Here is a 26,737-nt window from a genome sequence, read left to right as displayed (position 1 = left end):
ACTTTTTTTTTTTTTTTTATGACAAGAGGATCTCCAGCAGCAGAAGTCAATGACTTATTTAAATTATTTTGCCTGACATGTTTACTGCTCCAAAACATAAATGTTTCTCGAAATCAAATATATTGTGTTCAAAGAGGAAAACAGTTTTTGTTTTTTACCCAGTAATTGAAAATGAATAGATTTTAGAGCAGTAATCACAATACCCTGACACCGTGATATTTTTTGGTGGTGTTTGACAGGGTGCAAAGAGAGATGCGTTGGAAAGGGGTGAGAGACGTATTTGAGGACTGGGATGGGGACGTGCAATTTCCGGGAGATTATCACTTGTTTGCGGGCATCCAGGAGTCTCTGTACATTTGCAAAAGACTCCCGGAACTTCCAGGAGACTTAGAATATCTGAAATGACCTTTCGCCCAACTCATAATTCTCTCTTCATATAGCCGTATGCCTATTACATATCCATAAAACACTGTGATATAGCCAAACTCGGATCGTATCGCTTTCTCACTAAAATCAATCCGCTCCAAAGTTCGTTACAATTGAGTCGAGACCACCTCATTCAGACGATCTCTGAGCGATTGTTTTGGTGTGGATCCGAGCACGATTGCTGGATTTACATATGCCAAACGAACCGCGCTAACTGGGCAAACAAGACAGGTTTAGAAACAAAAGTTTAGGTGTGAAAGCACCCTTATACCAGCCCATGACTTTTCATTCATTCATTCATTTTCTTGTATGCTTAGTCCCTTTATTAATCCGGGGTCGCCACAGCGGACTGAACCGCCAACTTATCCAGCAAGTTTTTACGCAGCGGATGCCCTTCCAGCCGCAACCCATCTCTGGGAAACATCCACACACACATTCACACTAACACACACACACATACACTACAGACATTTTAGCCTACCCAATTCACCTGTAATGCATGTCTTTGGACTGTGGGGGAAACCAGAGCACCCGGAGGAAACCCACATGAACGCAGGGAGAACATGCAAACTGGTTGAGCCGAGGCTCGAACCAGCGACGTTCTTGCTGTGAGTCGACAGCACTACCTACTGCGCCACTGCTTCGCTCCCCATGACTTTTATTGTACACAATTTTCTTTCCTGTGCAAATATTTTTGGACACCATACATATTAAAGAGCATCTTTATGATAATAATAACTTTCCATCAATATTTTTCCTTTCACAGATTTTCTCCATATTAGGCAGAGACTGTAAAACAGAAGATTATTATGAAAAGCAATGGGTCAAGAACTGCTGCGCTGCAGCATTTTTTCACGGGTAATTTTAGATTGTATTTTTCAAACGACTCAAATATCTCATGCGCAGGAATGTACAATGGTGCCAAGAGAGCTCTACAATAATTTGGGAAACATGGATTACGCAGCATTAAACTGGGAGATCAAGCTTTAAAGCCTGAATATCAAGTGGCTGAGCAAGCAAATCTTACTCGATTTCTGTAGCATTTCATCTAGTGCCTGTTAAAAATGTGCAAAAAGAGTTTCATTATCAATTATTGGGGTATTTCTTTAAAATGGCACCTCAACTAATTCTTAATTTTCAAAAAAAAAAAGCCTAAATATTATGTGGAATCCATGGATTCAAATTAATCTTCCCTGAAAATTCCGTACAAAGTCAGCCTGTAGGGTTATATGTCTTGCCATAACTACAGTTACATAATCTTCAGTCTGTCTCATCTAAACCCCTCTTTCCCTACATGAGCATCGCATATTTCTGCCACATGCTTTGGGCACAAAACCAGGGCACACAGACCTTCTGTTTGGTTTGAAAAGTATTACACAAGCCTAGTGTGCAGAACAAACACAAACAGCCCCCCCTATTCGCACCCTCCATCTGCTCTCCCCAATTTGTGTGGTGATATGCACGATCCAAATGACTGTTATCATAACCCCGGGTGAGGGACCGCACCTGCGTGCAGACGACTGAAAGCAAGTAAAGCTGAAGATAGAGACTGAAGGCAAATGACTTAAAGTTTCTTTCTTTATTTATCTCTGGAGCAGCCGCCAGCTTTGTATAAACCTCATTCTCTCGCTGCCCATCTGTCGCTCACTTGATCCCGACATTTCATTTCTCCTTTTGTCTCTCTCTCTTGATTTCCTCGTAAATCCCCCAATCCATTTGAGTCCAAGTCAAACCCAGAAAATGGGATGGAGGGGAAACTAAGAGATAAGCTTGGTGAGGCGGGACCAAATCACAGACTCCATCAGAGTGGGTGTGTGTCCGGTCAAAGATAGACGTGTTTGAATGAATCATGCAGAAGAACAACACATTTGATCACACTCAGAAAATGACCTTTTCTGCTTGTTGAAACTACTAATTAAAAATGAATTGAAACAAGTGTTTTGGGGACAACTCAAAATATGTAAACCTAAAATTTGTAACAAACAATTAAGTTAACTTAATTGATTTGAGTTTGGACAATGTTTCATGTGTTGTATCTTTGATGCTAATAGGGTTGTGCGATTAATCAAAATCAAATCGCAATCGCAAAAAGAGGCTGCAATATGAAATATGTATTATCAAATTTCCCCCGCCCAGAGTAAATTCGTGCATGGCATCTGTGTGTGACAGTCTAACTAGCCAATTAAGTGAGCACACTTTCATTCTGCCCAATCAGAATTTCCCAACCAAACTATGCAGAATGCCTAAACAAACAAACAGGAAAGCGCAGACGAGTGAAATGATGGCGTCTGCTGCTTTAGAAGCAATAATAGATGAATTGATATCAAAGAAAAACAGGACACCAGTAATATGGGAATATTTTTGTTTTAAAGTCACAACAAATTAAAATTGAATGTTTTGATAACTTCATGTGCATTTTGCGTGCATTCACGGCTCGCAATGCAGGTATGTGCGTTGTCTGTAGTGACTGACTGTAATGTAAGGTACTACTATACAAATATAATAATTTGTCATTTCATTTTCATAGGACAGTTATATATAGATGCATTAGCTGCAGAATGCTAAAGCAGTTTACCAATTTAAATGCTTCTTATTGGATATTGGATATTACGTCATTCAATGAGACTATGACTTAACCGATATGACTTTACCGAGAGCATACGATCTACTAACTACGGTTTGCTTTAAGAACATGTTAACAAATTTAGTTACAAACCAGCTAGTAGTTACAAAGCCCTTAGTGTAGACTTTCCAGTTTAAGAAAGAACTTACAAACAGCTGACACAACCATACCCAGGAGATAACTAATGCCATAACGCACAACCTCGCTAAAGACACGGTGCCTTTTAATGCAGTGACCAAAGAAGGATTTTAAAAAATTGCAGGCAAAGGTGATATACACTTCTGTCTCACACCTGTTTTAGCCATTTTGGAGTACCACAGCTGTACGTTTAACGCCATGATATTTTGTGTAGCGTCTGGGATAATTTTAGGCTTTTTGCCTAAAATCTAAATTTCAATTAATTTAATATTTTCTCTTGATTGCCATTAATGAACGATTATTTTATTTATTTATTTATTTATTTTTGGCCCTCATAGTTCAATGACAAGTTTTATATGCTGTCTAAAGGCATCTCTGGGGCAGCTTCGTTTAGTGCATTTTAAGTGCAATGTAGTGCAAAGTAAGGCTCAAGAATGAGTACATCGTTCTACTCATCATACCATCGTCGAGATCAGATGAGTCTGCAAAGTGGCCACAGAAGCAGAAATTAGCCACAACATTTAACAGATTGGGGTTACGTGACACATAGGAAAAGTAATTGAAAAAAATCATCCTGGAAAATTTTGATCGATTATAGGTTCTGAATGTCGATTTCCATTACTTTACGATTAATCGCTCAGCCCTAGATAATTATTTTGTTTAAGACAATATAAGTTACACAAAGGCTCTTATCAGCCATATTAGTTTGCTGAGTGTTCTGTATTTTTTTATAATTATTATTTTTCATTCATTCATTCATTTTCTTGTCGACTTCTTGCCAACTTATCCAGCATGTTTTTACACAGCGGATGCCCTTCCAGCCACAACCCATCTCTGGGAAACATCCACACACACACATACACACACACTTACGGACAATTTAGCCTACCTAATTCACCTGTACCACATGTCTTTGGACTGTGAGGGAAACCGGAGCACCTGGAGGAAACCCACGCGAACGCAGGGAGAACATGCAAACTCCACACAGAAACGCCAACTGAGCCGAGGTTCGAAATAGCGACCCAGCAACTTTCTTGCTGTGAGGCGACAGCACTACCAACTGCGCCACTGCTTCACCCCACTATTATTTTTTGTTTGTATAATAATAAGCTACACTATCTCCCAAATTTGAGTTCAACTCGTTTACAGAAGGGTGAAGTGATGATATTTTGCTTACAGTTTCTCTAGAGAAAAATGAGTGTTTAATTTCTGAATATTTTTAAACTAATTTGAATAAATGTTTAAGTAAGTTACTATCTTTTCAGTTCCTTTTTTAACTAACACTCACTGCATTTTATCAGCAAAAAGCTACAATACAGATTGCTGAACTTGACAACAAAATTAAATCGCAAATCAAATCGTGAAATCACAATATTTGTAAATAAAAATACTATTAAAAAATTATTGTATCTGAAAATACAATAAAAATGCATTTGTTTGAAAATATTAACATTACACATTTTGCAATGGATATGTAATATTATATTAAATCTAAAATATGAAAAGTTCTGGAAATTGGCTGATACCAGTACATTCTTGCATGTGCTGTGGTAGTTTTACAGCAGTGTTCATGTCATCCCAATGACATCGCCACATTGGTCATAAGGTTGCTGGTCAGAGTAGGCCTGTCACAATAATCAATATATAGACTTACTTCTGCCACAGCTGACAGTTGTTTGGACAAGCACACATACTGTAGCTAAAACTCATGATCATTGATTATCTGGACTATTTACACCACTCGCTCATACACGCGGGTGAGTCTTGTTTCTCCCACTAACTTTACAAAGCATTTTCCCTTTTTGTCTTGCTGTGTTTTGATCCTTGTCTTGTTTACCGTTTTGATTCTTTGCCGCCTAGCCTGACATTTAGACTGCATATTTTGGATTGTCCTATGCTCCTGCATGACTTCTCTTTAAAAAACTGCACATGGATCCCTAACTCCGTTTTCCAGTGTTCTTCCGTTACACCCAGGGTTTCTGCTGGTTTCACAATGTCAAATTTAAGACTTTTAAGAGATTTTTTAGACCATGACGAATAAAGTTTCCGGCTTATACAGGGCTAAACGTGAACTATTTTTTAATGGCCCATAAGGAAAAAAGTACTTGCCCAATCTAATAAGATTCACCTATAATTAATTACTTATTTCTTAGCCACATTTAAATAATGTGTCCAAAAAAGCAGACACTAGTTATATACAAATATGTATTTGTTTGTGATCGGATGTGTGTTGGATCGATTGGGTAGCTTTACACAAACAAAACAAAAAAATAAGACCTGTTTAAAACGATTTAAGACCTACAACACAATATTTTTAAGGCCTAAAATTTTGTTTTTGAAATTGAAGACATTTTAAAACTTTTCAAGACCCCGCAGATACCCTTTACCAATACATAAAAAACAATTCAAGACACATTTTAGCTGATACTGCAACCTCTCTATCTCTACTTGAGGTGTCAGTATTGTTAAAAAAAAAAAAAAAAACACTATAGTATTTATTATAAATCATGGCTGCACAATATATCATTTCATCATCGATATCACAATGTGTGTGTCCACAATAATCACATCGCAGGATATGCTATGTTGAGTTGGGATTATAGTTGAACAGTCGAACATGCATGACATTTGTGGTGTCAGAGCAAAATATACCAATAACAGAGTGAAACTATATTATTTACATGCGTTTCAAAAGCATTTCAAGAGAGTTTAAAGTATTCAGGCACAAAAAAGTGCATTTGTAACTTTAAATAAGTTTAATTCTACTAATTTCATTTCAAGAGTCATTTTTTATTCAATTTCTGTACCTGATTACTTTTTAAAAAGTCATAAAGTATTATTTATTTTACTTTTTTCGTTGCTCTATTGTAATCATTCTTGCTTGTCATTTGTTTATTTTTTATACACGATTCACAACTTTACAAAATCACCCCAATCAATCTAAATAATTCCATCTGGTGAAACTGTAATCATATCATAAAATATATTGCAGAAAATACAGACAAAATATCGCAATGTCAGATTTTTCCAATATGGTGCAGCCCTACTATAAATTACTATAGTATATTTTCATGTATGTGCCTGACGACTGAAAATCAATCTGTTACTGTTTTCTAGCTCCTTTTAAGCACTTTTTTGTTAACATTTATTATTTATTATTATTATTATTTGTTATTATTTATTTGGTTAGGATATACATTTTTACATTCTGATTAAATGCCTAAATATTTAATTGTTAAAATGACTATAATTAAATTGTTAGGAAATATTGTTAGTAATAAAATTTTCGTGTTCTTTGGAAGACTGCGCTTACATTATGATGCTATTATAGTGTCAAAAAGGTCTTAAAATGACAATAATATGATTTATCGCAATACATTTTGGTGCTATTCATAAAATAGATATTGTGACAGGCCTAGGTCAGAGTCTCAGCTGGACTAGCACATCTTCCTGTGTCCTGCGGGTTTCGTTTGGGTGCGATATACAAGTAGGTGAATTGAATAAGCAAAATTGGATGTGGTGTATGAGTGTGTGTGTGTGAATGACAGAGTTCACTGGGTGTTCATGGGTTGGTTGTGACAGGAAGGTGGGTGGGAGGGACTCAAAAGTTTTGGTAGAGGCATTTCTTCCAACAAATGAAATTGTATAACCAAGTATAAATGAAAAGTTACAAATACATTTACACCTCACAACATTTTTGAGTCTCTAAAATTTTAACATGACACTTAATTGCTTATTACATTTACATTTTACATTTAGTCATTTAGCAGACGCTTTTAGTCCTTTAAACCCTTTCTATCCCTGACATGTTGACATTATAGCAAGGCTCTTCTACAGATATTGGTATCTCACAGATAACTAAATTGGGAAGGGTCTTGTTTTTAGGTTTCATAACAATTGGTTCACACATTTGCAAATAGAGAAGTGACTAACACATAAACATTCTTAAATGTAGTCCATTTAAGGGCAGAAACCACAGGAGTGGATGAGTCTCATCAGCCAGGCAGGGAATCTCATAGATCAGGCTGGCAAAAATAAACAGACATTTAAGAAAGAATGTACAAAAACACAAGTTAAGAGTCAGTGGGAATGTTAATCCCCTCCATACACCACTGCTCTCTGCTCTCTTTATATCCCATTTGTACATGCAACAGATCTAATAAACCTCAGGTTCACAATATCCCTGCCTCTCATTCCAGAGGATCAATAGCTGTTTGGCCGGGTTGATGCAGTCAGGCCACAGTCACGTCACATGGCTTTGAATAAATACCCAGACGTAATCCTGCCGGGACTGGACATGCACAGCATTAAAGCGCTGAGAGAACATATGGCCTGATTCCATGCTTCCAGTGTTTCAACAGCACACAGGGATGAAAGACCAGGCTAGATTACTAGTGCTGGTGGTGCAGAAGTGTCGAAGCACTTTATTACAGGCTGAAGAGGAAGTGCTTCAGAGGAACGAGTGGGTGAAATGTCAGGTCAAATCAGTGGGCTTGTGTGGTGGAGGTGCTGCATGGGCCACAACACTATATGAACGAGGCTGTATCTGTCTTTGATCTGAGGTTTGGTAGCATTGCACCTAAATTAACATGAAATCGTGTTGTTTTGAATGATAAACGCATGACTGAAGATGTACGCTCTTATAAATAGTTTTTTTACATAATAATTTAATAAAATCAGAAAGTTCTAAAAAGATATATCATATCACTATTAGCAGGGCCGGAGTGGGACTCATTTTCAGCCCTGGAGTTTCAAGCCAGACCGGCCCACCTCAGTTCACGACTAATTCCAATTCAGTTACTAATGGCACTATCACGTCTTTTTCAAGAAAACTGCTGCTTTAGAAATTCAAATGGTCAACAGCCCTAACAGTATTTTATGTCTTAACAATAAAATCGAAAAAAAAAAAAAGATTTTTCATGGGAGATTCGATCACAGGTCTGCTACATTGAAATGCAATGTGTTTACCACTGGACCACATTGGCGCTGTTACAGTGAGAGTAAAAAATAACTAATGACTTGCGACCCTTAGAACACAGCACTACTTTTTTTTTTTGATGGCTCAATCTTTTTCTCCTATTTTTAGATTTCTGATCAAGTTATGTCAGATTTATTAATATAGTGAATCATTTGATTTTCATTGAGCAGGTGTTTTATTCATTTTATTCGAATTCTTATATTCACTAAGGTGCCGCCGTTTAGGGTCAATAGTTGCATTACATCATCATCATTAACGTTAGTTAACCTGCAGGCTGCATTTTTCTCACGGGGCTGCGAGAAAATAAATAAAAAGAGCGGCACTACGGTAAAATAATGATTAAAAAGAGTAAAGCTATGGTCAAATAAATAAATAGAAGAAAAAAAGTGTGACTGCTGAGAGTGCAAGCAGCTAGGGACACCGGCCCTCGCGGCCAAAAAACAGACCGGCCCACCGGGAATTCTCCCGGTCCTCCCGATTAGCCAATCCGGGCCTGACTATTAGCATAGTAGAATGATTTCTGAATAATTATGTAAACCTGTTTTGGTTGGTAATTTAACTTTAAATTCAATATAATTTTCATTTATTCACTCATTTTTCTTCGGCTTAGTCTCTTATTTATCAGGGGTCACCACAGCACAATGAACCGCTAACATAATTTTAAAAGTCACATTAAGTTTAAAGGTGTAGCTCACCCAAAACTTAAACTTCTGTCCTCATTTACTCACTCTTGTCACGATTAGTTGAAAACCTTTAACTACTGACTTCTATAGTCTTTGTTGGAAGTCAGCTTTCTTCAAAATATCTTATTGTGTTTAATAGATTATAGAAAGTTATAAAGGTTTGAAACCATTTGACAGTGAGTATATAACGAGTACATTTTCTTTCTTGAGTGAACTATAATTAACATTTATTAATTAGGAGTTTCAGATACCTATATATTTTTAAAGCTTGTTATTTTGAACCCCTGATATACTACTTTTGAGTATTGAACTAACATACTATTTAGCATGTTATTGCATGTAAAACTGTCAATACACAAGTATTAAAACACACACAGCTGTCTGATTTTAGAGAAAAGTTATAGGATAACTGTGGTTGGATTTTGTCTGACAGCTGACATATATTATTATGTTCGAGAACTTTCCAAAAGTGAGTTTTGCGTAGTCTTTACAGGTCTTTTTAGAAAACAATTTTGTTAAGTTCCTCTAAAAAAATAATTGCAAGTATAGAATTTGCCCTCGTTCATATTATGGATGCCGCAATACTTGGTACAATATTGAACCGTATGGTACATTGAACAGTTTGGTTTAATATTAAACCATTAATAATATTATTAAAATATCGGACCGTACTACTTGATACTATATTTAACCATATGTGTATGAATTGTAAATAATAACCATTATAATATCGAACCGTATTGAATACTTGGTATAATATTAAACTATAACCGGTAATAATAACCTTTATAATAGCAAACCATATTGAATACTTGGTACAATAATTAACCATATTTGCATCAACCCTATATAATAACCATTATAATATCGAACCGCATTGAACACTTGTTATAATATTGAACCATTTGTGTATGAACCGTAAATAATATCTGTTATAATATCAAATTATATTGAATACTTGATATAATATTGAACCCTGTGTGTATGAACAGTAAATAAAAACTGCTATGATATTGAACCGTATTGAATATTTGGTATAATATTGAACCATATGTGTATGTACCGTAATTAATAACTGTTATAATATTAAACCGTATTGAATACTTGGTATAATATTACACCATATGTCTATGAACTGTTAATACCTGTTATAATATTAAACCGTATTGAATTCTTGGTACAATATTGAACCATATTTGTGTGAACCGTTAATAATAACCGTTATACTATTGAACCGTATTGAATACTTGGTAGTATATTTAACCATGTGTGTATAAACCATTAATAATAACAACCGTTATAATATCGAAAGGTATTGAATACTTGGAAAAATATTGAACCATAAGTGTATGAATCGTAAATAATACCATTATAATATTGAACCGTATTGAATACTTGGTACAATATTTAACCATATGTGTATGAAACGTTAATAATAACCTTTATAATATTGAACTGTATTAAATACTTGGTAAAACATTGAACCATATTTGCATGAACTGTTAATAATAACCGTTATAATATTGAACAGTATTAAATACTTGGTATAATATTGAACCATATGTGTTTTCGGCCTCCACGGTTCAATGCACATGTGAAAATTTGAATTTTTTTTTAAGGGTTGCATTCAATTGTATTTTGCATTTTCCCCTTTATTTTAATAACTCTCTGAACTGGCTCTGTGCATGTTAGAAAGCATGTCCATGTGCTGAAACACAGCTCCCTGCAAGTAATGGTACCATCAGTGAGCACTAATTCATTTATGTTTAACTAACAAACATCAATCACATAATGTTTACTAGCTCAATTACGTTAAAAGCATGTAATCCAAATAAATGAAAGTTTTAAATGCAATTATAATACATAAATCTTATTTGTTAAGCCTAAATATTTTTTGAAGTGTGGATATATATCATTTAAATAACATTACTTTTTTAAAAGCCTTCCAGCTGCAATAAAAAAAAATAAAAATAATATATAAAATAGATTAAATATTTTGATATATTTTACATCATATAAAATATATTATATTATATTTTTTAATATATTTTAGGCAAAAAATAAATAAATAAATTATATATATATATATATATATATATATATATATATATATATATATATATATATATATATACATATACATATATATATATATATATATATATATATATATATATATATATATATATATATATATATATAAGATCTAGTAATACCTAAGATATCTAAGAAAGAACATTGGACGACTTCCTACAGCACCTCAGCTTTGAATTCTGATTAGGTCACGGATGCGATTGGCTTAAGAGTATGAGCCAAGCAAGGTCAGTCAGCAAACAACAGCACTTTCCTAATACAGATACACGCATTACTGTTCCAGTTAACTCAGATGTGAGGACTTCCTCTAAACAAAGAGAAGCAACAGTTTCTGCTAGGTGTGCAACATAGTCAGTTGATTTAAAAGATTTCAATACCATTTACTCTGCTGAGAACAGTGTTAAGATTCAAATTTAAATAAGAGTGTGAGAATGTGAGAGTGTATGGGTGTTTCCCAATACTGGGTTGAAGCTGGAACGGTTTCCGCTGTGTGAAGCTTATGCCAGAATAGTTGGCGCTTCATTCCTCTGTAGAGACCCCTGATAAATAAAGGACTAAGCCCAAGGAAAATCAATAATGGATGAAAACAGTGTAAAGGTGTCTATACCAACCTAAGCTCAGTTTTCAGTTTTTGGCTTGCTGTTTCAAACTACTTTAAGTAACCAATTCCTAACAAACTTAATTTTGCCTTCATTTTGTTTGAAATTATGTCTTAGTATTTCAAATGAGATTCACTTTAAGTGTATCAGGCCCTTTAGAGCAAGATGTATTATGCAATCCCATACTGTAAATGTGCAGATAAAAGTTCTGCAGGTGATTCAGTAACCCTTTCGATAATGACCAACACAATGAATTTACCAAACAAAAATAAAAACAATGTGTATTGGAAGACATTTGCTATTTTTTTAAACTAAAATGAGCTAAAACAACACAATTCTTGATTTTTTTGGGACACCTAAATTTGTAAAACTAGTAAGGTAGCTTAAATCCTTCATGTTGTGTGTCAAATCGATCGTGTGGAACCCAGCATTTTAACAGTGCAATCCACATTCAGAACGCTCTTCTAACATAACAAATAAATGAACACAAATTGAGAAAGCTCTCTTGCTTCTACTCTCTGTTCTCTGCATTCTTCCATCTATAGAAATAATCACAGCATGTCCAGTGCAAGAACGGTCATGTTTTTTTTGCCCTAATAATGGACCACATACCAGTACATTTACAATTGACAATATGGTCAGCTGCAAAAACAACCGTGTTCACGCTGATTCAATGCAAAATTTTCACTGTGTGAATTACTTAAATCCTTATAAATAGGGCAGCACTTATATGTGTGATCATTCGCAAAAATCACATCACAGAACATATGCAATGTTGAGTTTGTATTATAATTTAACATTTGCATGTGTTTTTAATATCTGTGATTGTACAATGATTTTCAGGTATATTGTACACGGCATTCAGGTATATGAAATTGTACCATTTGTGACCTTAACTACGATTAATTTTATTAAATTAATCTTATCATTCAGTTACTGTAATTGAATACTATACACTCAGGTAAACAATAAAACATTATTTCAATTGTATTTATTTCAATTGTATCTTTTTCTTAACTGTATTTATAAACTGTTATGCATGAAAATACTCACAACACACGCAAATACAGAAATGCAAATGGCACAGACCACAACAAAAATGTGAAAAAAGTTTGCCTATTAGATTTTTACATTATAAATTATTTCCAAATAGAGATATTAAGTAATCTGATGAAATTGTATTCATATCGCAATATATAAATCGCAAAAAAAAAAAAAATATTGCAATATAAAAATGTTCCAATATCATGCAGTACTACTTGTAAGCATCTTCACCCAAAAACTATTTTTGCTGCTTCTTCAAACTACTTATTTAGAATTCTTGAGTTTGTTTTAGGACAACTTATTGTTTTATGTTCAATCCACTTAAATTTGCAAATACAATTAAGTTAACTTAATTGATTTGTGTTGGGACAACATGAAGGAATTGCATGGAACCCTATTTTCTTTTACAGTGTTCTTATTTATTCACTAAAAGTGACTAAAATCAAAGTGCCAAAGTATTAGCAAAGGAATCTTTCAAAATAGGGACAGAAAAAAGGTGCAGTACTGTAGGTGATTGTCTTCAAAAACATCAAGTCTCTTCACATTCCAATAGTAATGATTAAAGTAAATGATCTAAATATATTTACGTGTATTTTTATATACTGGGTGAGGCATAAGAATAAAAAATGTTCATCAAATTGGGCCGATAATTCCTAAATCTCTGATAAGTAGCCTAAACTTTCGGTCAACAAATGTAAATTTGTACATCTGCACAGCCCTGTTCACACAAATCCGCCTTTTGCGTATATGAGAGAGTGACATCGGTTTTAATGGCCTGTTTCCACAGAGTGGTACGGTACGGTTCGGTACGCTTTTATTGTCATTTCCACTGTCAAAAGACGTACCGAACCGAAAGGCGTAGCTAGGCACGCTGCTGAATGCTATTGGTTTACAGAAACGCCATTCGCTCGAGCAACAAGCCAGAAGAAAATCAAAAGGACCGCCATGTTTTATATTACACTGTAATAATATATACATATAATAACAAGCCATGATCAACCCGAGCGCAAACAAACCCTGTTGTCGTCTTGATGAACAGCCACAAAGCCAAGAAGAACTAAATCTGCTGTGCCCTGTTGTTGTATACACCCCACTACCATCCGGGTCATGGCACCAATGTAACCCGCCGGTCCTACCCCACCCAACCCGCTCCAAGCTGGTATCGAAACGGCAACCTTCCGCATGGTAGTCGGATGCTATACCAAGGAGGTTAAAGACCATAGCACCTTTAGAGGTCAAAGGAGTGAAGTTTACCTGCACAGCACCTACTAGCTGGCCTCCGCAACTATTCTGTCATGTTTTACACAGAGGATGCCCTTCCAGGCACAACCCTGAACTGGGAAACACCCATACACTCTCACTTTCACACACACACTCATACACTACGGCCACTTTAGTTCATCCAATTTACATATAGTGAATGTCTTTGAACTGTGGGGGAAACCGAAGCACCCAGAAGAAAACCACGCGAATATGAGGAGAACAAGCAGAATTGCAGGACTACACATAAAAATGCCAACTAGCCAAGCCGGGACTTGAACGCGGGACTTGAGGTGACAGTACTACCCACTGAGCCACCATGCCGCCTCCAAAATCAAAACATCCCTTACGAAAACTAATAAAAAATCTGTCAGCCATCAATTGCATTCCAGCTGTTTTAAGCAACACATAAACACCTAAAAGCCTCAAAGCATTCTGACGATTCATGCAAGCCCCTACTCGCTGGGCTCTTCAGAATTTCTCTTCTTATTTTTGAATGTCAAATGCATCTTTCACTGCATTCACTCTGCCTGATAAGAAGGTTATGAATACTTATTTAAATTGTCTACGCTCCACAAATATAATCTGCCCAGACAAGTTGCTCTAAAGCATGTAAAGGTCAATTTAAATGCATGTTGGGCGCATTTTCTGCTATTTTAAGAAGCCATAACATTTGAATCAAATGAGTTCAGCCTTGATTTATTCTACGGCTCATTCCCTGAGGCCTGCAGAGACCCTTTGAAGGGTTGAGAATATGACAGAGTGTCTTAAGCTTTAATCTCTGCAGGTACTGTGGCGTGCAGTGCTGGAAGAGCAACACCACCACAACCCGTACACGCAACACGGGCTGACCTCAAAGCTCCAACTGATAAAAGCAAAGTCAGTCTGGTTTGAATATACATGTAAAGCAACCACACCCTTTTTACAGTATAAAAAAGGGGGAAGAAGGTTGGGGGAGGTACAGTTTAAAAGAATAAAGACCTCCTGTTGCTCAATGGACTGAGGAGGAGATTAAGAGCTGAACATAAATGTCATTCTCTCACTGTGTATGATAAGTTTTTCACTTCCTCACGTGGAGACTGGAGAGATAAACCAAGCTTAAGTCGAAAACCTCACGCGCAAATGGCCTTTTTAAGGCAACATTTGTTTGGCTGTGAAGTCATCTGGATTCCAGAAAGGGGCTTGTTCAGTCTGTGGTCAATGTGTGTAGTGGTGAGAATGAAAACACAGTCTTTCTTGCATACTTTCGCATGTCTGGAGGAACATTTAAAAGTGAAGTAGATCAAATCTTGTCATTTCAGCTTCTGCAATCAGTAGCTCAGTCTCAGTTACATATATATTCAAAATGAAAACAGTCAGAGTAATGTTTAGAAAGAATTTTGGACACAAACTAAAAAAATGTCTGTTCCAAAACAGCTAACTAGAGTGTATGCAACCACAAATGGTTCATTCACTGTAAATAGAGGTGTATATTTATTTAGAGTACAAATAGATTACACTCTGATTGGACAGGTATGGTAAATAAACCACTCAGTATAGTCTGTGTAGACTAGGGCTGCACAACATATCATTTCAGTATCGATATTGCAATGTGTGCATTCGCAATAGTCACATCGCAGGATCTGCAGTATGGAGTCATAGTTGACCAGTTGACTTAGCAGTGATTCCACAATGTTACAAAAAATGCATGTGTTCTTAACAGGGCTGTGCTATTTGGCCTAAAATCTAAATATCATAAAACATTTTAACTTGATTACGATTAATTGATGATTATTTTTATCTATTTATTTCATGTTTTTGCCCTCATAGTTCACTCACAGGTTTAGTACAGTAAATATGCTCACATATTACGGGCCCTATCATACACCCGGCGCAGTGTGGCGCAAGGCGTGACGCAGTAGTCAGTAGTTTAAGCTTGGCGCAAGAGTCGTTTTGAGGCGTTGCGCTAGGCTGTTTAAATAGCAAATGCATTAGCGCTCATTTGTGCGCCCATAGGCGTGCTGGTCTAAAAAGGAAGGCGTTCTGAGGCGGACTGCTGGCGCGTTGCTATTTTAAGAATCTAAAATAGATTTTTCATTAGACCAAAACTAACCCGGTTTATACTCCGGCGCAGAGTTGCGCTTCGCTTCCGCACTGCTTAATACGCACAAGAGAGCAATAGGCAAATATCTTTACATATGAAAAAATTTAAATATTAAGGATATATATAGAATATAATAATAATAGATATAGAATATAAATATAAAGGATTAAAATAATACAAAACATATTATTTTCTAGCCTACATAAATATGAAAAACCACTGCTTTTTGAGCACATTTTGCTATTATTATTCATTTATTCGTTTGTTGGAAATTATAACTGAATTTAGAAATAGTTTTGAAACGAATATTTGCGCTTAACAAACAAAAGTATTTATTTATAGACTAATTGATGTCTGTGCGTAAAGGTTTCCCTATCCAAGAGTGAAAGTGAAAGTGATCCATTATCTCTCATTCTCACGCAGTAGATGCTCTGTTTAACAGTTTTCTGTAAAAAAAACTGTCAACTGTTTGCTTGTGAAATGCTCATTTTTTCCACTTAGACTTACTTTGCGTCCTGTAAATAGCGAATGCGCTCTTGGCGCGACGCAGCTGACTCTTAAAGGGAATGGGAGATGAGACTGTAATTGGTTTATTCTTAAAACACACCTATAACTCATTAAGAAAATAAACTCAACCCTTTTAGACCATGCGCCGAAGCGCAAGGCAGATTTCCCGTCCTTAAATTAGCAAAAACGCGTCCTGACACGCCCTGAAAGCGTTTGCGCCCTGCGTTTTGCGCATGGACAGTCAAAATAGAGCCCTACAAGTGAGAGATTTCTGAATAAAGGCAGCATTACTTGATTATCTGTGATCATTTATTGAACATCAACGCAGAACAACTAAAATTAAAACACACATTGCTTAAAATGCGTCTCTCATTGCCGCCCACCCTCATCACCGCTACCAAACCAACCAGTCACAAAGCTTGTGCTACATTTTTTTCAGAGGTGTGCGGGTATGTGAAGGCTGTGCCAGACTTTATGCGTGTGCTTGGCAGAATTATAATATCAGAATAATATAATAAGTATAAATCATAATATAATACGTATAAATTAGCCTTAACAGAACAGAGTCATGTGACTCCGGTAGTGAAAGTAATTGAAAAAAATTGACCTGGAAAAATTTGATCGACTATTGGTTCTGAATGTCGATTTTGATTACTTTTCGGTTAATCGCCCAACCCTAGTTCTTAAGGTCCACGTAAACATTTTAAGCCAGTTTAAAGCATTCACGTGCAATAGATTATAACGTTTACGACTAATTGATTAATTAACAAAGATTAATTGTACTTATTTCTATACGATGGAGACTATCATGTTATTTTTTTATTTGATTATTCAACGTGTGTACCTGAAAACTAATAGACTGCACTGTTTATATAAAACATAAAGTACTGTTTATTTTATTGTTATCTTTGCTCTACTGTATTTATCAATGTTTGTTATTGGTGTATTGCAGTTTATGCAAATGCTCTTCAAAAACATCCCAATTACTCCAAAAGTATGATTTGTTTTTCCCCAAATACAGCCATTCAAGTCATCTGAGTGAATGAAATTATAATCCCTTACATTTATATAGTGTTTTTCTGGACACTCAAAGCGCTTTACACATTTGGGGGAATCTTCTTATCCACCACCAGTGTGCAGCATCCACCTGGATGACGTAACGGCAGCCATATTACAACAGACCGCACACCACACACCAGCTGATTGGTGGAGAGGAGACAGAGTGATGAAGCCAATAATGATATGGGGATGGTTAGGAGGACATGATGGACAAAAACCAGTGGGCAAAATTGGCCTGGACCCCTACTCTTTTTCGAAGGTCATCCTGGGATTTTTTATGACCAGAGAGTCAGGATCTCAGTTTAACGTCTTATCCAAAAGACAGCACTCACTAAGCAGTATAGCGTCCCCTTTACTATACTGGGGCGTTGGGACCCACACAATCGGCAGGTATAGCACTCCCTGCTGGAATCACTAACACCACTTCCGGCGACCATGTGAGAGTTGCAGAGAGATTGCTGCCGGCATATACTCAATACCGCAATGTGTATTGCAGAAAAATGATATATTGCAATGTCATTTTTTCAATATTGTGCAGCCATAGTGTTGACATTATGTATACATCTTGCATTTAGAGTGTACATTGCTCTCTGTAATTAGCTTTTGAAGTTTCTGGTGGATAAAAAAAATTGTGATGATGAGGTTGTGTCATCTATAATTGTAAACATTTCCAAGCACCCATATGGTATCATTATCATGACTGACTCTACAGTGTCTCTCAAACTAAATGTGGTGATTGAGAGTAATGATTAACATCTTACATTATTTATCCAAGTTAAGGAAGTGACATGTTCAATTATACTGCACCAGACAATAAATAAACATTAATTGTATTTTTTTTTCCTATGTATTACTCTGTTCTTGCATAACACGATGGTAAAACGTGACTACATATTATGATTTCAAAATATCTTTGTCACAAGAATGAGAGATGCAAAGTAAGCAGGGTTAAAAAAGGAAGTATAATAAAGCAAACAAGTTGAGCACAGGAGATAAGAGACCTGATTACGATCACATTCTGATGTTAAAGGCCGAGAGTGGAATTCAAACATGTCTACAGGCAATTTACACAGTAAATACACAGTGGAGTTGATGTAATGTTGCGTAAAATCCATATTCAAATATACCTGCTCTGACCCAACTCAAGCCCAGTTCTTTCTAAAAGTTTGCAACAATTTAATATATATATATATATATATATATATATATATATATATATATATATATATATATATATATATATATATATATATATATATATATTTAAATATAAGATTGTATAAGAGCTTATGTTGGATTTCTAAATTAATAATAAATCAGTTATAACAAGTTAAGTATTAGGCAGAGGACGATAACTGTATTTTAGGTATTTTCTGTTATACCTGTCCTACGGTGTGTAAGATTTTTTTTAACACTTTTTTGCTTTGATTTTTTAAAACAACAGGATTTCCTGCAGAAAAGATATCCAAAAATGCTGTTTTAAAATGGTAAAGAAATCAGTGTTTTTTTACAACAAATAAAGACAGCAGAAATCAATGATTAATTTGAATAATTTCGCCTGACATGTTTACTGCTCCAAAATATTATGAATTTTTCTCAAAATAAAACAAATTGTGTTCAAATGGGAAAAAGTTTTTGTTTTTTACCCAGACATTTTAATAATATATTTTAGAGCAGTAATTACAATACCGTGAAACCGTGATATTGTTATCCATGGTTATCATACCATCAGAGTCTTATACCAGCCCATGCCTATTAAGTATTAAAGTCTGGATAATTCCTGATAGATAGTTTTTTAGGCAAATTATGCTACTATACCATTGCTGGACCATTTTCAAAATGAATTATTATTATTAATTTGTGTTTTGCTAAACAAAAATACCACAGATCATCAGAACATTCCAGAGATGTAAGTATGAATGTTTTTAACGTTTCTGTTTTTTTTTTTTACTTAAATGTTTTAAATTTACAGTGGATGCTGCAAAGAACATACTATTATTGTGTTATATGTTGTTTTAATGATATAATGTAAAATTCTCCACTTAATAAGTAAAATAATTACAACATAAAAATAACATATATTGTATTTTATTTTTATTTTATGTGCTTTTTCTATATTCTTCTCTCCCCCTACTGTAGTTCTAGGTGGTCCTGGTATTTGTTTGTTTTAAATAAAATTAATCAATAAATAAATAACAAATTAACAAAATGTTACTTTAGCTGATAACATTGTTACTTTGAAACCTAGTGGACACTTAGAAGTTGTTGTTGTTAACCACCAGAATGTATTAAGCTCCGCTATATTAAACTGCATTTAAAGTGAAACATGAAGCTGTGAGAACCTACCGCGGTCGGGAGTCCAGCGAGGAGCCGCAGCTCTGCACCGACAGCAGCGTTGGAGACTTCCGCGGTCCGAGCGGAGTGGGCTGCAGACTGCACGGGGACAGCAGGTTACTCTGAGAGGAGAACGAGCCTCTCGTCCTCTCCAAGAACATCTCGGAGCTCCCCGCGTTACTGAACCCAGAGTCAGACGGCAGCACCAGGATGGGCGGGACACCGAGCAGCCCGAGTCTGGGCACAGGGAGGCTGGAGAAGGTCCCGTCGCTACTTGCCGCAGCGGACAGTTCGTTGACAGCCGTGGCGATATCAGCGCACTGAAACTCGGCATCACTGGGGGCCGTTGCAATGACATTATTCCGCACAGGCCGTCCGTCCAGTGATATATTGGTGAGAAATAAAAGCGCAGCCTGTCTCCTTCGCGAATCTTTATTTTTCCGCAGATGCTCTCTGTGCAGTTTGCCAGTGCATGGATTCAGTGTGCTCTGCGTACTGCACGCAGCAGCCGCCATTCTCAAGTAAAAGCGACGGTTGATGCTCAGCTTTGTTTCTATCGCGGCGCGACTTACCCGGACACGCCTTCTCCTATGCGATTGGCTCAGAGTGCAGAATTTTAGTAAATAGATCGCGCGTGCGTCGATTTTATTGGCTGATGGGTGATTAAGGGTTTTAAATAAAGCGTCAGGCGCGCTCTCTGATGGAGAGAGAGAAACAGAGAGAGGAATTTATGCAGTTTTGTTATTATAAATTATTTATATTCCGTACAATCTAAAGAATAGGTATGTATCAAACAATAATCTATCTATATATGCCACAATCTGGACAAAAAAGTGTTATTTTAAGATCAGTAGTCAGCCTAGTGAAGGATAGTTCTTTTTTTTCTCCAAAAGTGTACCTTTTGCAGTTATTCACCTCATTTTCTATTTAATTGTTAGGTTTAAATACTACATTTAGTGACATTTTAAGCACATTTTGTGCTGGATTAGCTTGCCAGATGGTCATCATAAGCACACTTTTTGATGTACTAAAATTATTTCCTAAAGAATTAGAATAAAGAAACATAAAAAATACATTACATTTTTTTTAAAAATACAAATTTATTACACCATATATCATTAGGAAAAAATAGGAATCTGTTAAAGTTTCTAAATGAAAAACTGTAGCCTATTGTGTTTTATTAGGCAAATAACAAACTGGCCTGTAAATTTAACTTTCTTTAGTCAGAATTTGGCCATTTGAATATTGAAAAATTAAAAATAAATATAAATGATTAATAAATGATAAATATATGATAAATATGTGATTTTTAGATGATAACAACAATAGCCTAATTAGTTAAATCATTAGTCTAATTAAAATTCACTTTAATATGGTCCACTTTTGGAGCTTCACGCTTTTTTATTGCAGCAGATTCTTCTCAGTCTTAAAGCCTTTCATGGGTTATTTTCACAATTTATTATGGCTTAGCAGTCAAAATATGACAAGCGAGCTCATGTATGGGACAAATTTGTCAGTGTGGGATGGGTCTTTCGAACCACCCGAACCACCCTGGCTACGGGCTTGGATTTAGAAATATATTATAACATTTTACTTTAAGATTATAACATTCATAATACTCCAAGATAAATGTAACATTTAACCAATTGAGAATGTTGGTAAAACCAGAAACTAACGTTCATAAAACATCCTGGAAATCAAAAATTCCTAGCTGGGTCAATGTTTACATTTTTCACAATTTAATTCCTGTTTAATTTCAGTTTGTAGACAGCGACAGCTTATAATCAAACCTATCAAACACTTCCAAGTTGTCTAAGCAATTTCTTTTATGTGAAGCATTTAGCACATTTTTTTGGCTGTAAAATCAAAAAGGAATGAACATGTATGTGCTCCCTAGATCATCTCATTCATTTTATAACACACACAACCAATACAATATTCAAGACAATGCTTCACAATTCAGTTATGTCAGTATGTCAAGCAAAGAAAATTAATTATTTCAGACTATAGGCTCACATAGCCAGACCAGAAAGTCTTAAACATTTAGCTACTTTACAACATACATTTTATCACAGCAGTGTAACTCAATTGTCTTATTTGTCATTTTGAAGTTTCCAAATCAGCCCTTCAAAAATGCCTCAGTTGTCCTGTCTTAACACAAGGACCAGAACAATTGTTCACAGTTGTCCCCCAATAGCTTGAGTAAGATTATTTGGGTGTGAAGAGAGGTTTAACTTTAAATCTAAACCCTGTCTGGCTCTGTTCTTCTGCCCGGTCTCATTACATAACAAACATTTAGCCTGACAGATGTATGTGCCATTTTGATAACCCCCAATGCCGGGCTCAGTGCCCATCAGCCATCTGTGGTTGGCGCAGATAAGAGGGCATTGAGGGGAAGGGCATTAGACTGCGGCAAGGTGGCAGTCACCGGAAAGAATGCCAAGGCTGAGTACAGTATATCACGACTGGTTGGCCCCACAGAAAGCAGCGATATACTCCTGCAGATTATATGTGCATTGGCTGGGAAAAAAAAGAAACATTTCATCATCATCACTGTCGTCATCATCTGATCATCTTACTCGTATCCTCATATTTTCCACACATTTCCTGACTGACCTTTTCTCTAAATGTTAGGTAATTTTTCAAGTTCTTTCTGGTACTTCCTCACTGGAGCTCTATTCGTGATCAATAACCAAACCTGCATGCAAATAGTTTGCAAATTTACTAATGCAAATGGGATGCAAAATAACCCTTTTTTATCAACACACTCTGTGGCAAATAAAGTGCACATATCCAACTTTTTCACACGTGTCTGCTGCATTTCAAAGAGCTTTCAGCATGGGCAACTCCCAATCAAAAGAACTGAAACAAATAATTTTAAATAATAAGCTTTGTTACAAATAATCCATATACATGGTGAGCTTTTTTTTTTTAAATACCCATTAGCTTGATGTTATGCTTGGAGTTGGTAATGTCATAATCATATCTGTGAGCAAAGCTCTTTTGAATTCACAGATTTAGTCCAGATTTTCTCTTTGAATAGTACAGCAATGTGAACCCAGGCTCATTCTGAAAACGTACCTCTATATACATTTTTGGATGCAACCAATACAACCCAGAAGCTATGTTTTTTTGCAGTTTTCGTTTTCTCGGATCCATCAGAGGCCGCTGTGTATGCTTTTTGAGATCTCAACAACAACATCAACATCAACATCAACTTTCGCTTTAAGATTTAAAGGGCTAGCATTGCACCAGACCCCCTTAAGTGGTTTCGTTTGAAAGTGTAGAATCTATATTTTATGCACATATGCATCCCTTTTGTTTTTATTCTACTGTGCAAAAGTTATTTACACTTAAATACACAGTATTTTGAATACCTAAGCTAGGTATTTTACAATGGTTCATTTATATATTTTTTATATGACACATGTACAAGTTATAGCTCAAATGAAAGCTCTTGCCGGTGCTCATACGGTTCTAGCATTCTTTTTACTGAATTATATTCACATATCAAACAGTTGCCGAATGAATCACGGTGTTTCCATGGCGCAGAAATGATAACAATACATTTATGATCAATAATCAGCCCCAGATAGCAGACAGCTGTCATCTCTTACCTTATGCCGTGCGCTTCAGGGCCATTCTCCTCTATTTTTGAGGTGATGTGCATAAGTAATCCTTTTATATGTCTGACGTGATCCAAACACAGTGAATTATGTTTGATCAAACAAAAGAATAGTGAAATATGAAAACAATGTTCGGTCCCTGTGGCTTGTATAGCACCTCATATCAGTTGGAATACAATAACTTTTAAATAAATTATGGTGGAGACATTTTTATTTTTCCTATGATTACAGACGTGTGCAGGAACCACCAAAATTAGTTACAGCAAGCTAGACCACACAGAACGGTAAAAGGTACACTTTCAAATTTGAGTTTATAAAAAAAAAAAACAAAGCGCCTCTTTTTTTAGGTGTTTATTATAACACAGACAACATACACAGATATTTTAAAAACTTTCAATAGTGTTTTAAGAAAATTCAAAGGATTTTCTTTAAAATTATACCAAATTTTTGCATTTACCCCTCTGCATGTGAATTTGGGAAGTTTAACTGGTTAAAATGACTCTGGTAAAAGTTAATGTACTGACTACACTTTTTTTTACTGAAGTAAAAGTAAAGATGTACTTCGCCTTAAATATGTACTTAAGTAAAAAGTACACCCCCCCCCACCCCTTGTATCATCATCTTGACGCAAACTCACAACATTCATCATTTTGTGGCAGCTGGATCAAAAACAACAGCTGCCATTCATGTTCATACACTCTAAAAATAATTCTGTAGACCTGTAAATCCTTATAAATAGTGTCTTACGTTTTATACTGAATTCTGTCCAAAACATAGAACTCTTAAAATATTTTTATATATCTTTTTATTGAATATATTAAAAATATATTTTCTTTAGCTAAAATAAATTCTCATTGTATTTGACTGCAAATTATCTTTGCATTTCTTTTAGTATTCTTCATAAACTACCCTACGTACGGTGCATGATAGCCTTGGTTGAAAAAAGCTGCGGGACAGCACGCATGCGCGCAATGAAAAAAATGTATTGACTGCATAAATAAGACGCTCAAATTGCGCAATGACAAGAAATAATATAGATTGCGCCACCAAACACATAAAAAGAAAAGTAACGAGCTCGATTAAAAAAATGTATGGAGCAGAAAGTACAGATATTTGTGTAAAAATGTAAGAAGTAAAAGTAAAGTTGTCAGAAAAATAAGTAGTGGAAAAATCTGCTTAAGTACAGTAACAAAGTATTTGCTCTTCTCGGGTAAATCCACCAATGGCCGCTGTCGACTGACTGACAAATCGAATGACTCACTCTCCTCCTTCCATAAACCCAACCAATAGTGTTTGTAAAAGCACCTAATGACCAGCGCCCACCCACTTCCCTAAACCCAACAGACATTTTTAAAAAGCAATCCAGAAAAAGAAAAGCCAGATTTTTACCATGTTTTCAGATCTTACCACATTTTCAACCTTTTATTTACTTGTTTATTTTATTTTTTGACTTTTGTTTTTGACTTACCTTCTTTCTGCAACCGTTCTTCGCCAGACTCAAACCGCTTTGTTGTGGTCAACTCCTCTCTGCATCTCAAGTCTGCTGAATTACAAGTCCAGCTACTGGACAATTTAGTAACAGCGTCCAAACAGAGGCATCATACCGCCAGTGTTCATTTTAAAAAAGAAATGCTGCCATATGTAGCTCTGGCTACATAATTCTCGATCTCCAGAAATGGATATAGGGCGACATTCTCAGAATGAGCCTATTGTGACGCCATGGTCAATATGCATTTTAATATTGCTGGAGAAAGACTTGTCTCGAGTTTTTGATGTTATTCATGATCTACTGAAAGTAATTTGTTTATTTTAATTAGTGACATTCAATGGATGAATTGTGACGAGAATGATGACACATATACAAATATAACCCGTTTATAAAAACAATTTTACTGTTAAAAGCCAAATTTAACTCTATTAAAACCTGAAATTTTTTTTATTCACCATTTGTTTATCATTTACTCTTGTATTTCATGAAGTGCATAGAAAATATGTGTAATGTGTGTGGAAAAGTGGATAATCATAATTTGATTTGAACTTAAGTGACCTACACTGTTAGACTTTGTCACAATTTACTGTGAAAAAGCCTGTAAAATACCACATACATCCTCTGTAAAAAAACATTCTGCTATGTTACTTTTTTCAGGCAGATGGGGTGCCAAATAATGGCTGTTAAATTACAGAAATTTACTTTAAAATAACTGCTATTAAATTACAGAAACTTACCGTAAAATAACAAAATAACAAACGTTAAATTACAAAAATTTAACTTAAATTTACATTTAGGGAAATTTCTGTAATTTAACATCCGTTATTTTACGGTACATTTCTGTAATTTAACATTCATTATTTTATGGTAAATTTCTGTAATTTAACATCCATTATTTTATGGTAAATTTCTGTAATTTATGGCTATTATTTTATGGTAAATTTCTGTAATTTAACATCCATTATTTTATGGTACATTTCTGTAATTTAACATTCATTATTTTATGGTAAATTTCTGTAATTTAACATCCATTATTTTATGGTAAATTTCTGTAATTTAACATCCATTATTTCATGGTAAATTTCTGTAATTTAATGGCTATTATTTTATGGTAAATTTCTGTAATTTAAAATCCATTATCTTTTGGTAAATTTTTGTAATTTAACATCCATTATTTTATGGTAAATTTCTGTAATTTAATGGCTATTATTTTATGGTAAATTTCTGTAATTTAATGGCTATTATTTTATGGTAAATTTCTGTAGTTTAACATCCTTTATTTTACGGTAAATTTCTGTAATTTAACATTCATTATTTTATGGTAAATTTCTGTAATTTAACGGCCACTGTTTTACAGTAAATTTCTGTAATTTAACACCATTATTTTACGGTAAATTTCTGTAATTTAACAGCCATTATTTTAAAGTAAATTTCTATAATTTAACGATCGTTATTTTGCTGATCGTTATTTTTCCCTGCTGCTGGAAAAAAAAAAAAGTCAAATAACAGAATTTTTTTACGTTCACTAATGTAATATGCACTGCATTGTGAGTAATTTTAAAGCTTTTACAGTAGCTTACGGCATATTAGGAATTTGCGATATTCAACTGTAATCAAAGTATTCAAGTACTGCTACTGTAGTTAGAGACAAAAATAGGACAGTTAGTGATATAAATATTAATTAACATCTTGTATCACAAAATGCATTTAAAATAAATTGATCAACGAAATTTACTTGTGTAAACCATTTAAAATGAACATAATAACAATTAATAATAAAAAAACATGAGCCTG

General features: G+C 35.0%; 1 protein-coding gene across 2 annotated transcripts in view; it reads right to left on the bottom strand.

Annotated features, from left to right (window-relative positions):
- cables2b (Cdk5 and Abl enzyme substrate 2b) overlaps positions 1-20,351 on the bottom strand; it is a 50,695-nt gene extending 30,344 nt beyond the window's left edge. For both annotated transcript variants that reach the window (XM_087306591.1, XM_087306592.1), the window contains exon 1: positions 19,841-20,351. In XM_087306591.1, coding sequence (XP_087162717.1) covers positions 19,841-20,343 — 503 coding nt within the window. In that variant the 5' untranslated portion in view covers positions 20,344-20,351. The remainder of the gene's footprint in view (positions 1-19,840) is intronic.
- Between the last annotated feature and the right edge of the window lie 6,386 nt (positions 20,352-26,737).

This window comes from Danio rerio, chromosome 23, assembly GCF_052040795.2.
Source record: "Danio rerio strain M-AB ecotype USA chromosome 23, GRCz13ab, whole genome shotgun sequence".
Taxonomy (NCBI): domain Eukaryota; kingdom Metazoa; phylum Chordata; class Actinopteri; order Cypriniformes; family Danionidae; genus Danio; species Danio rerio.
Note: the sequence above shows the minus strand (reverse complement) of the source record. Positions and strands in the feature narration are given on the sequence as shown.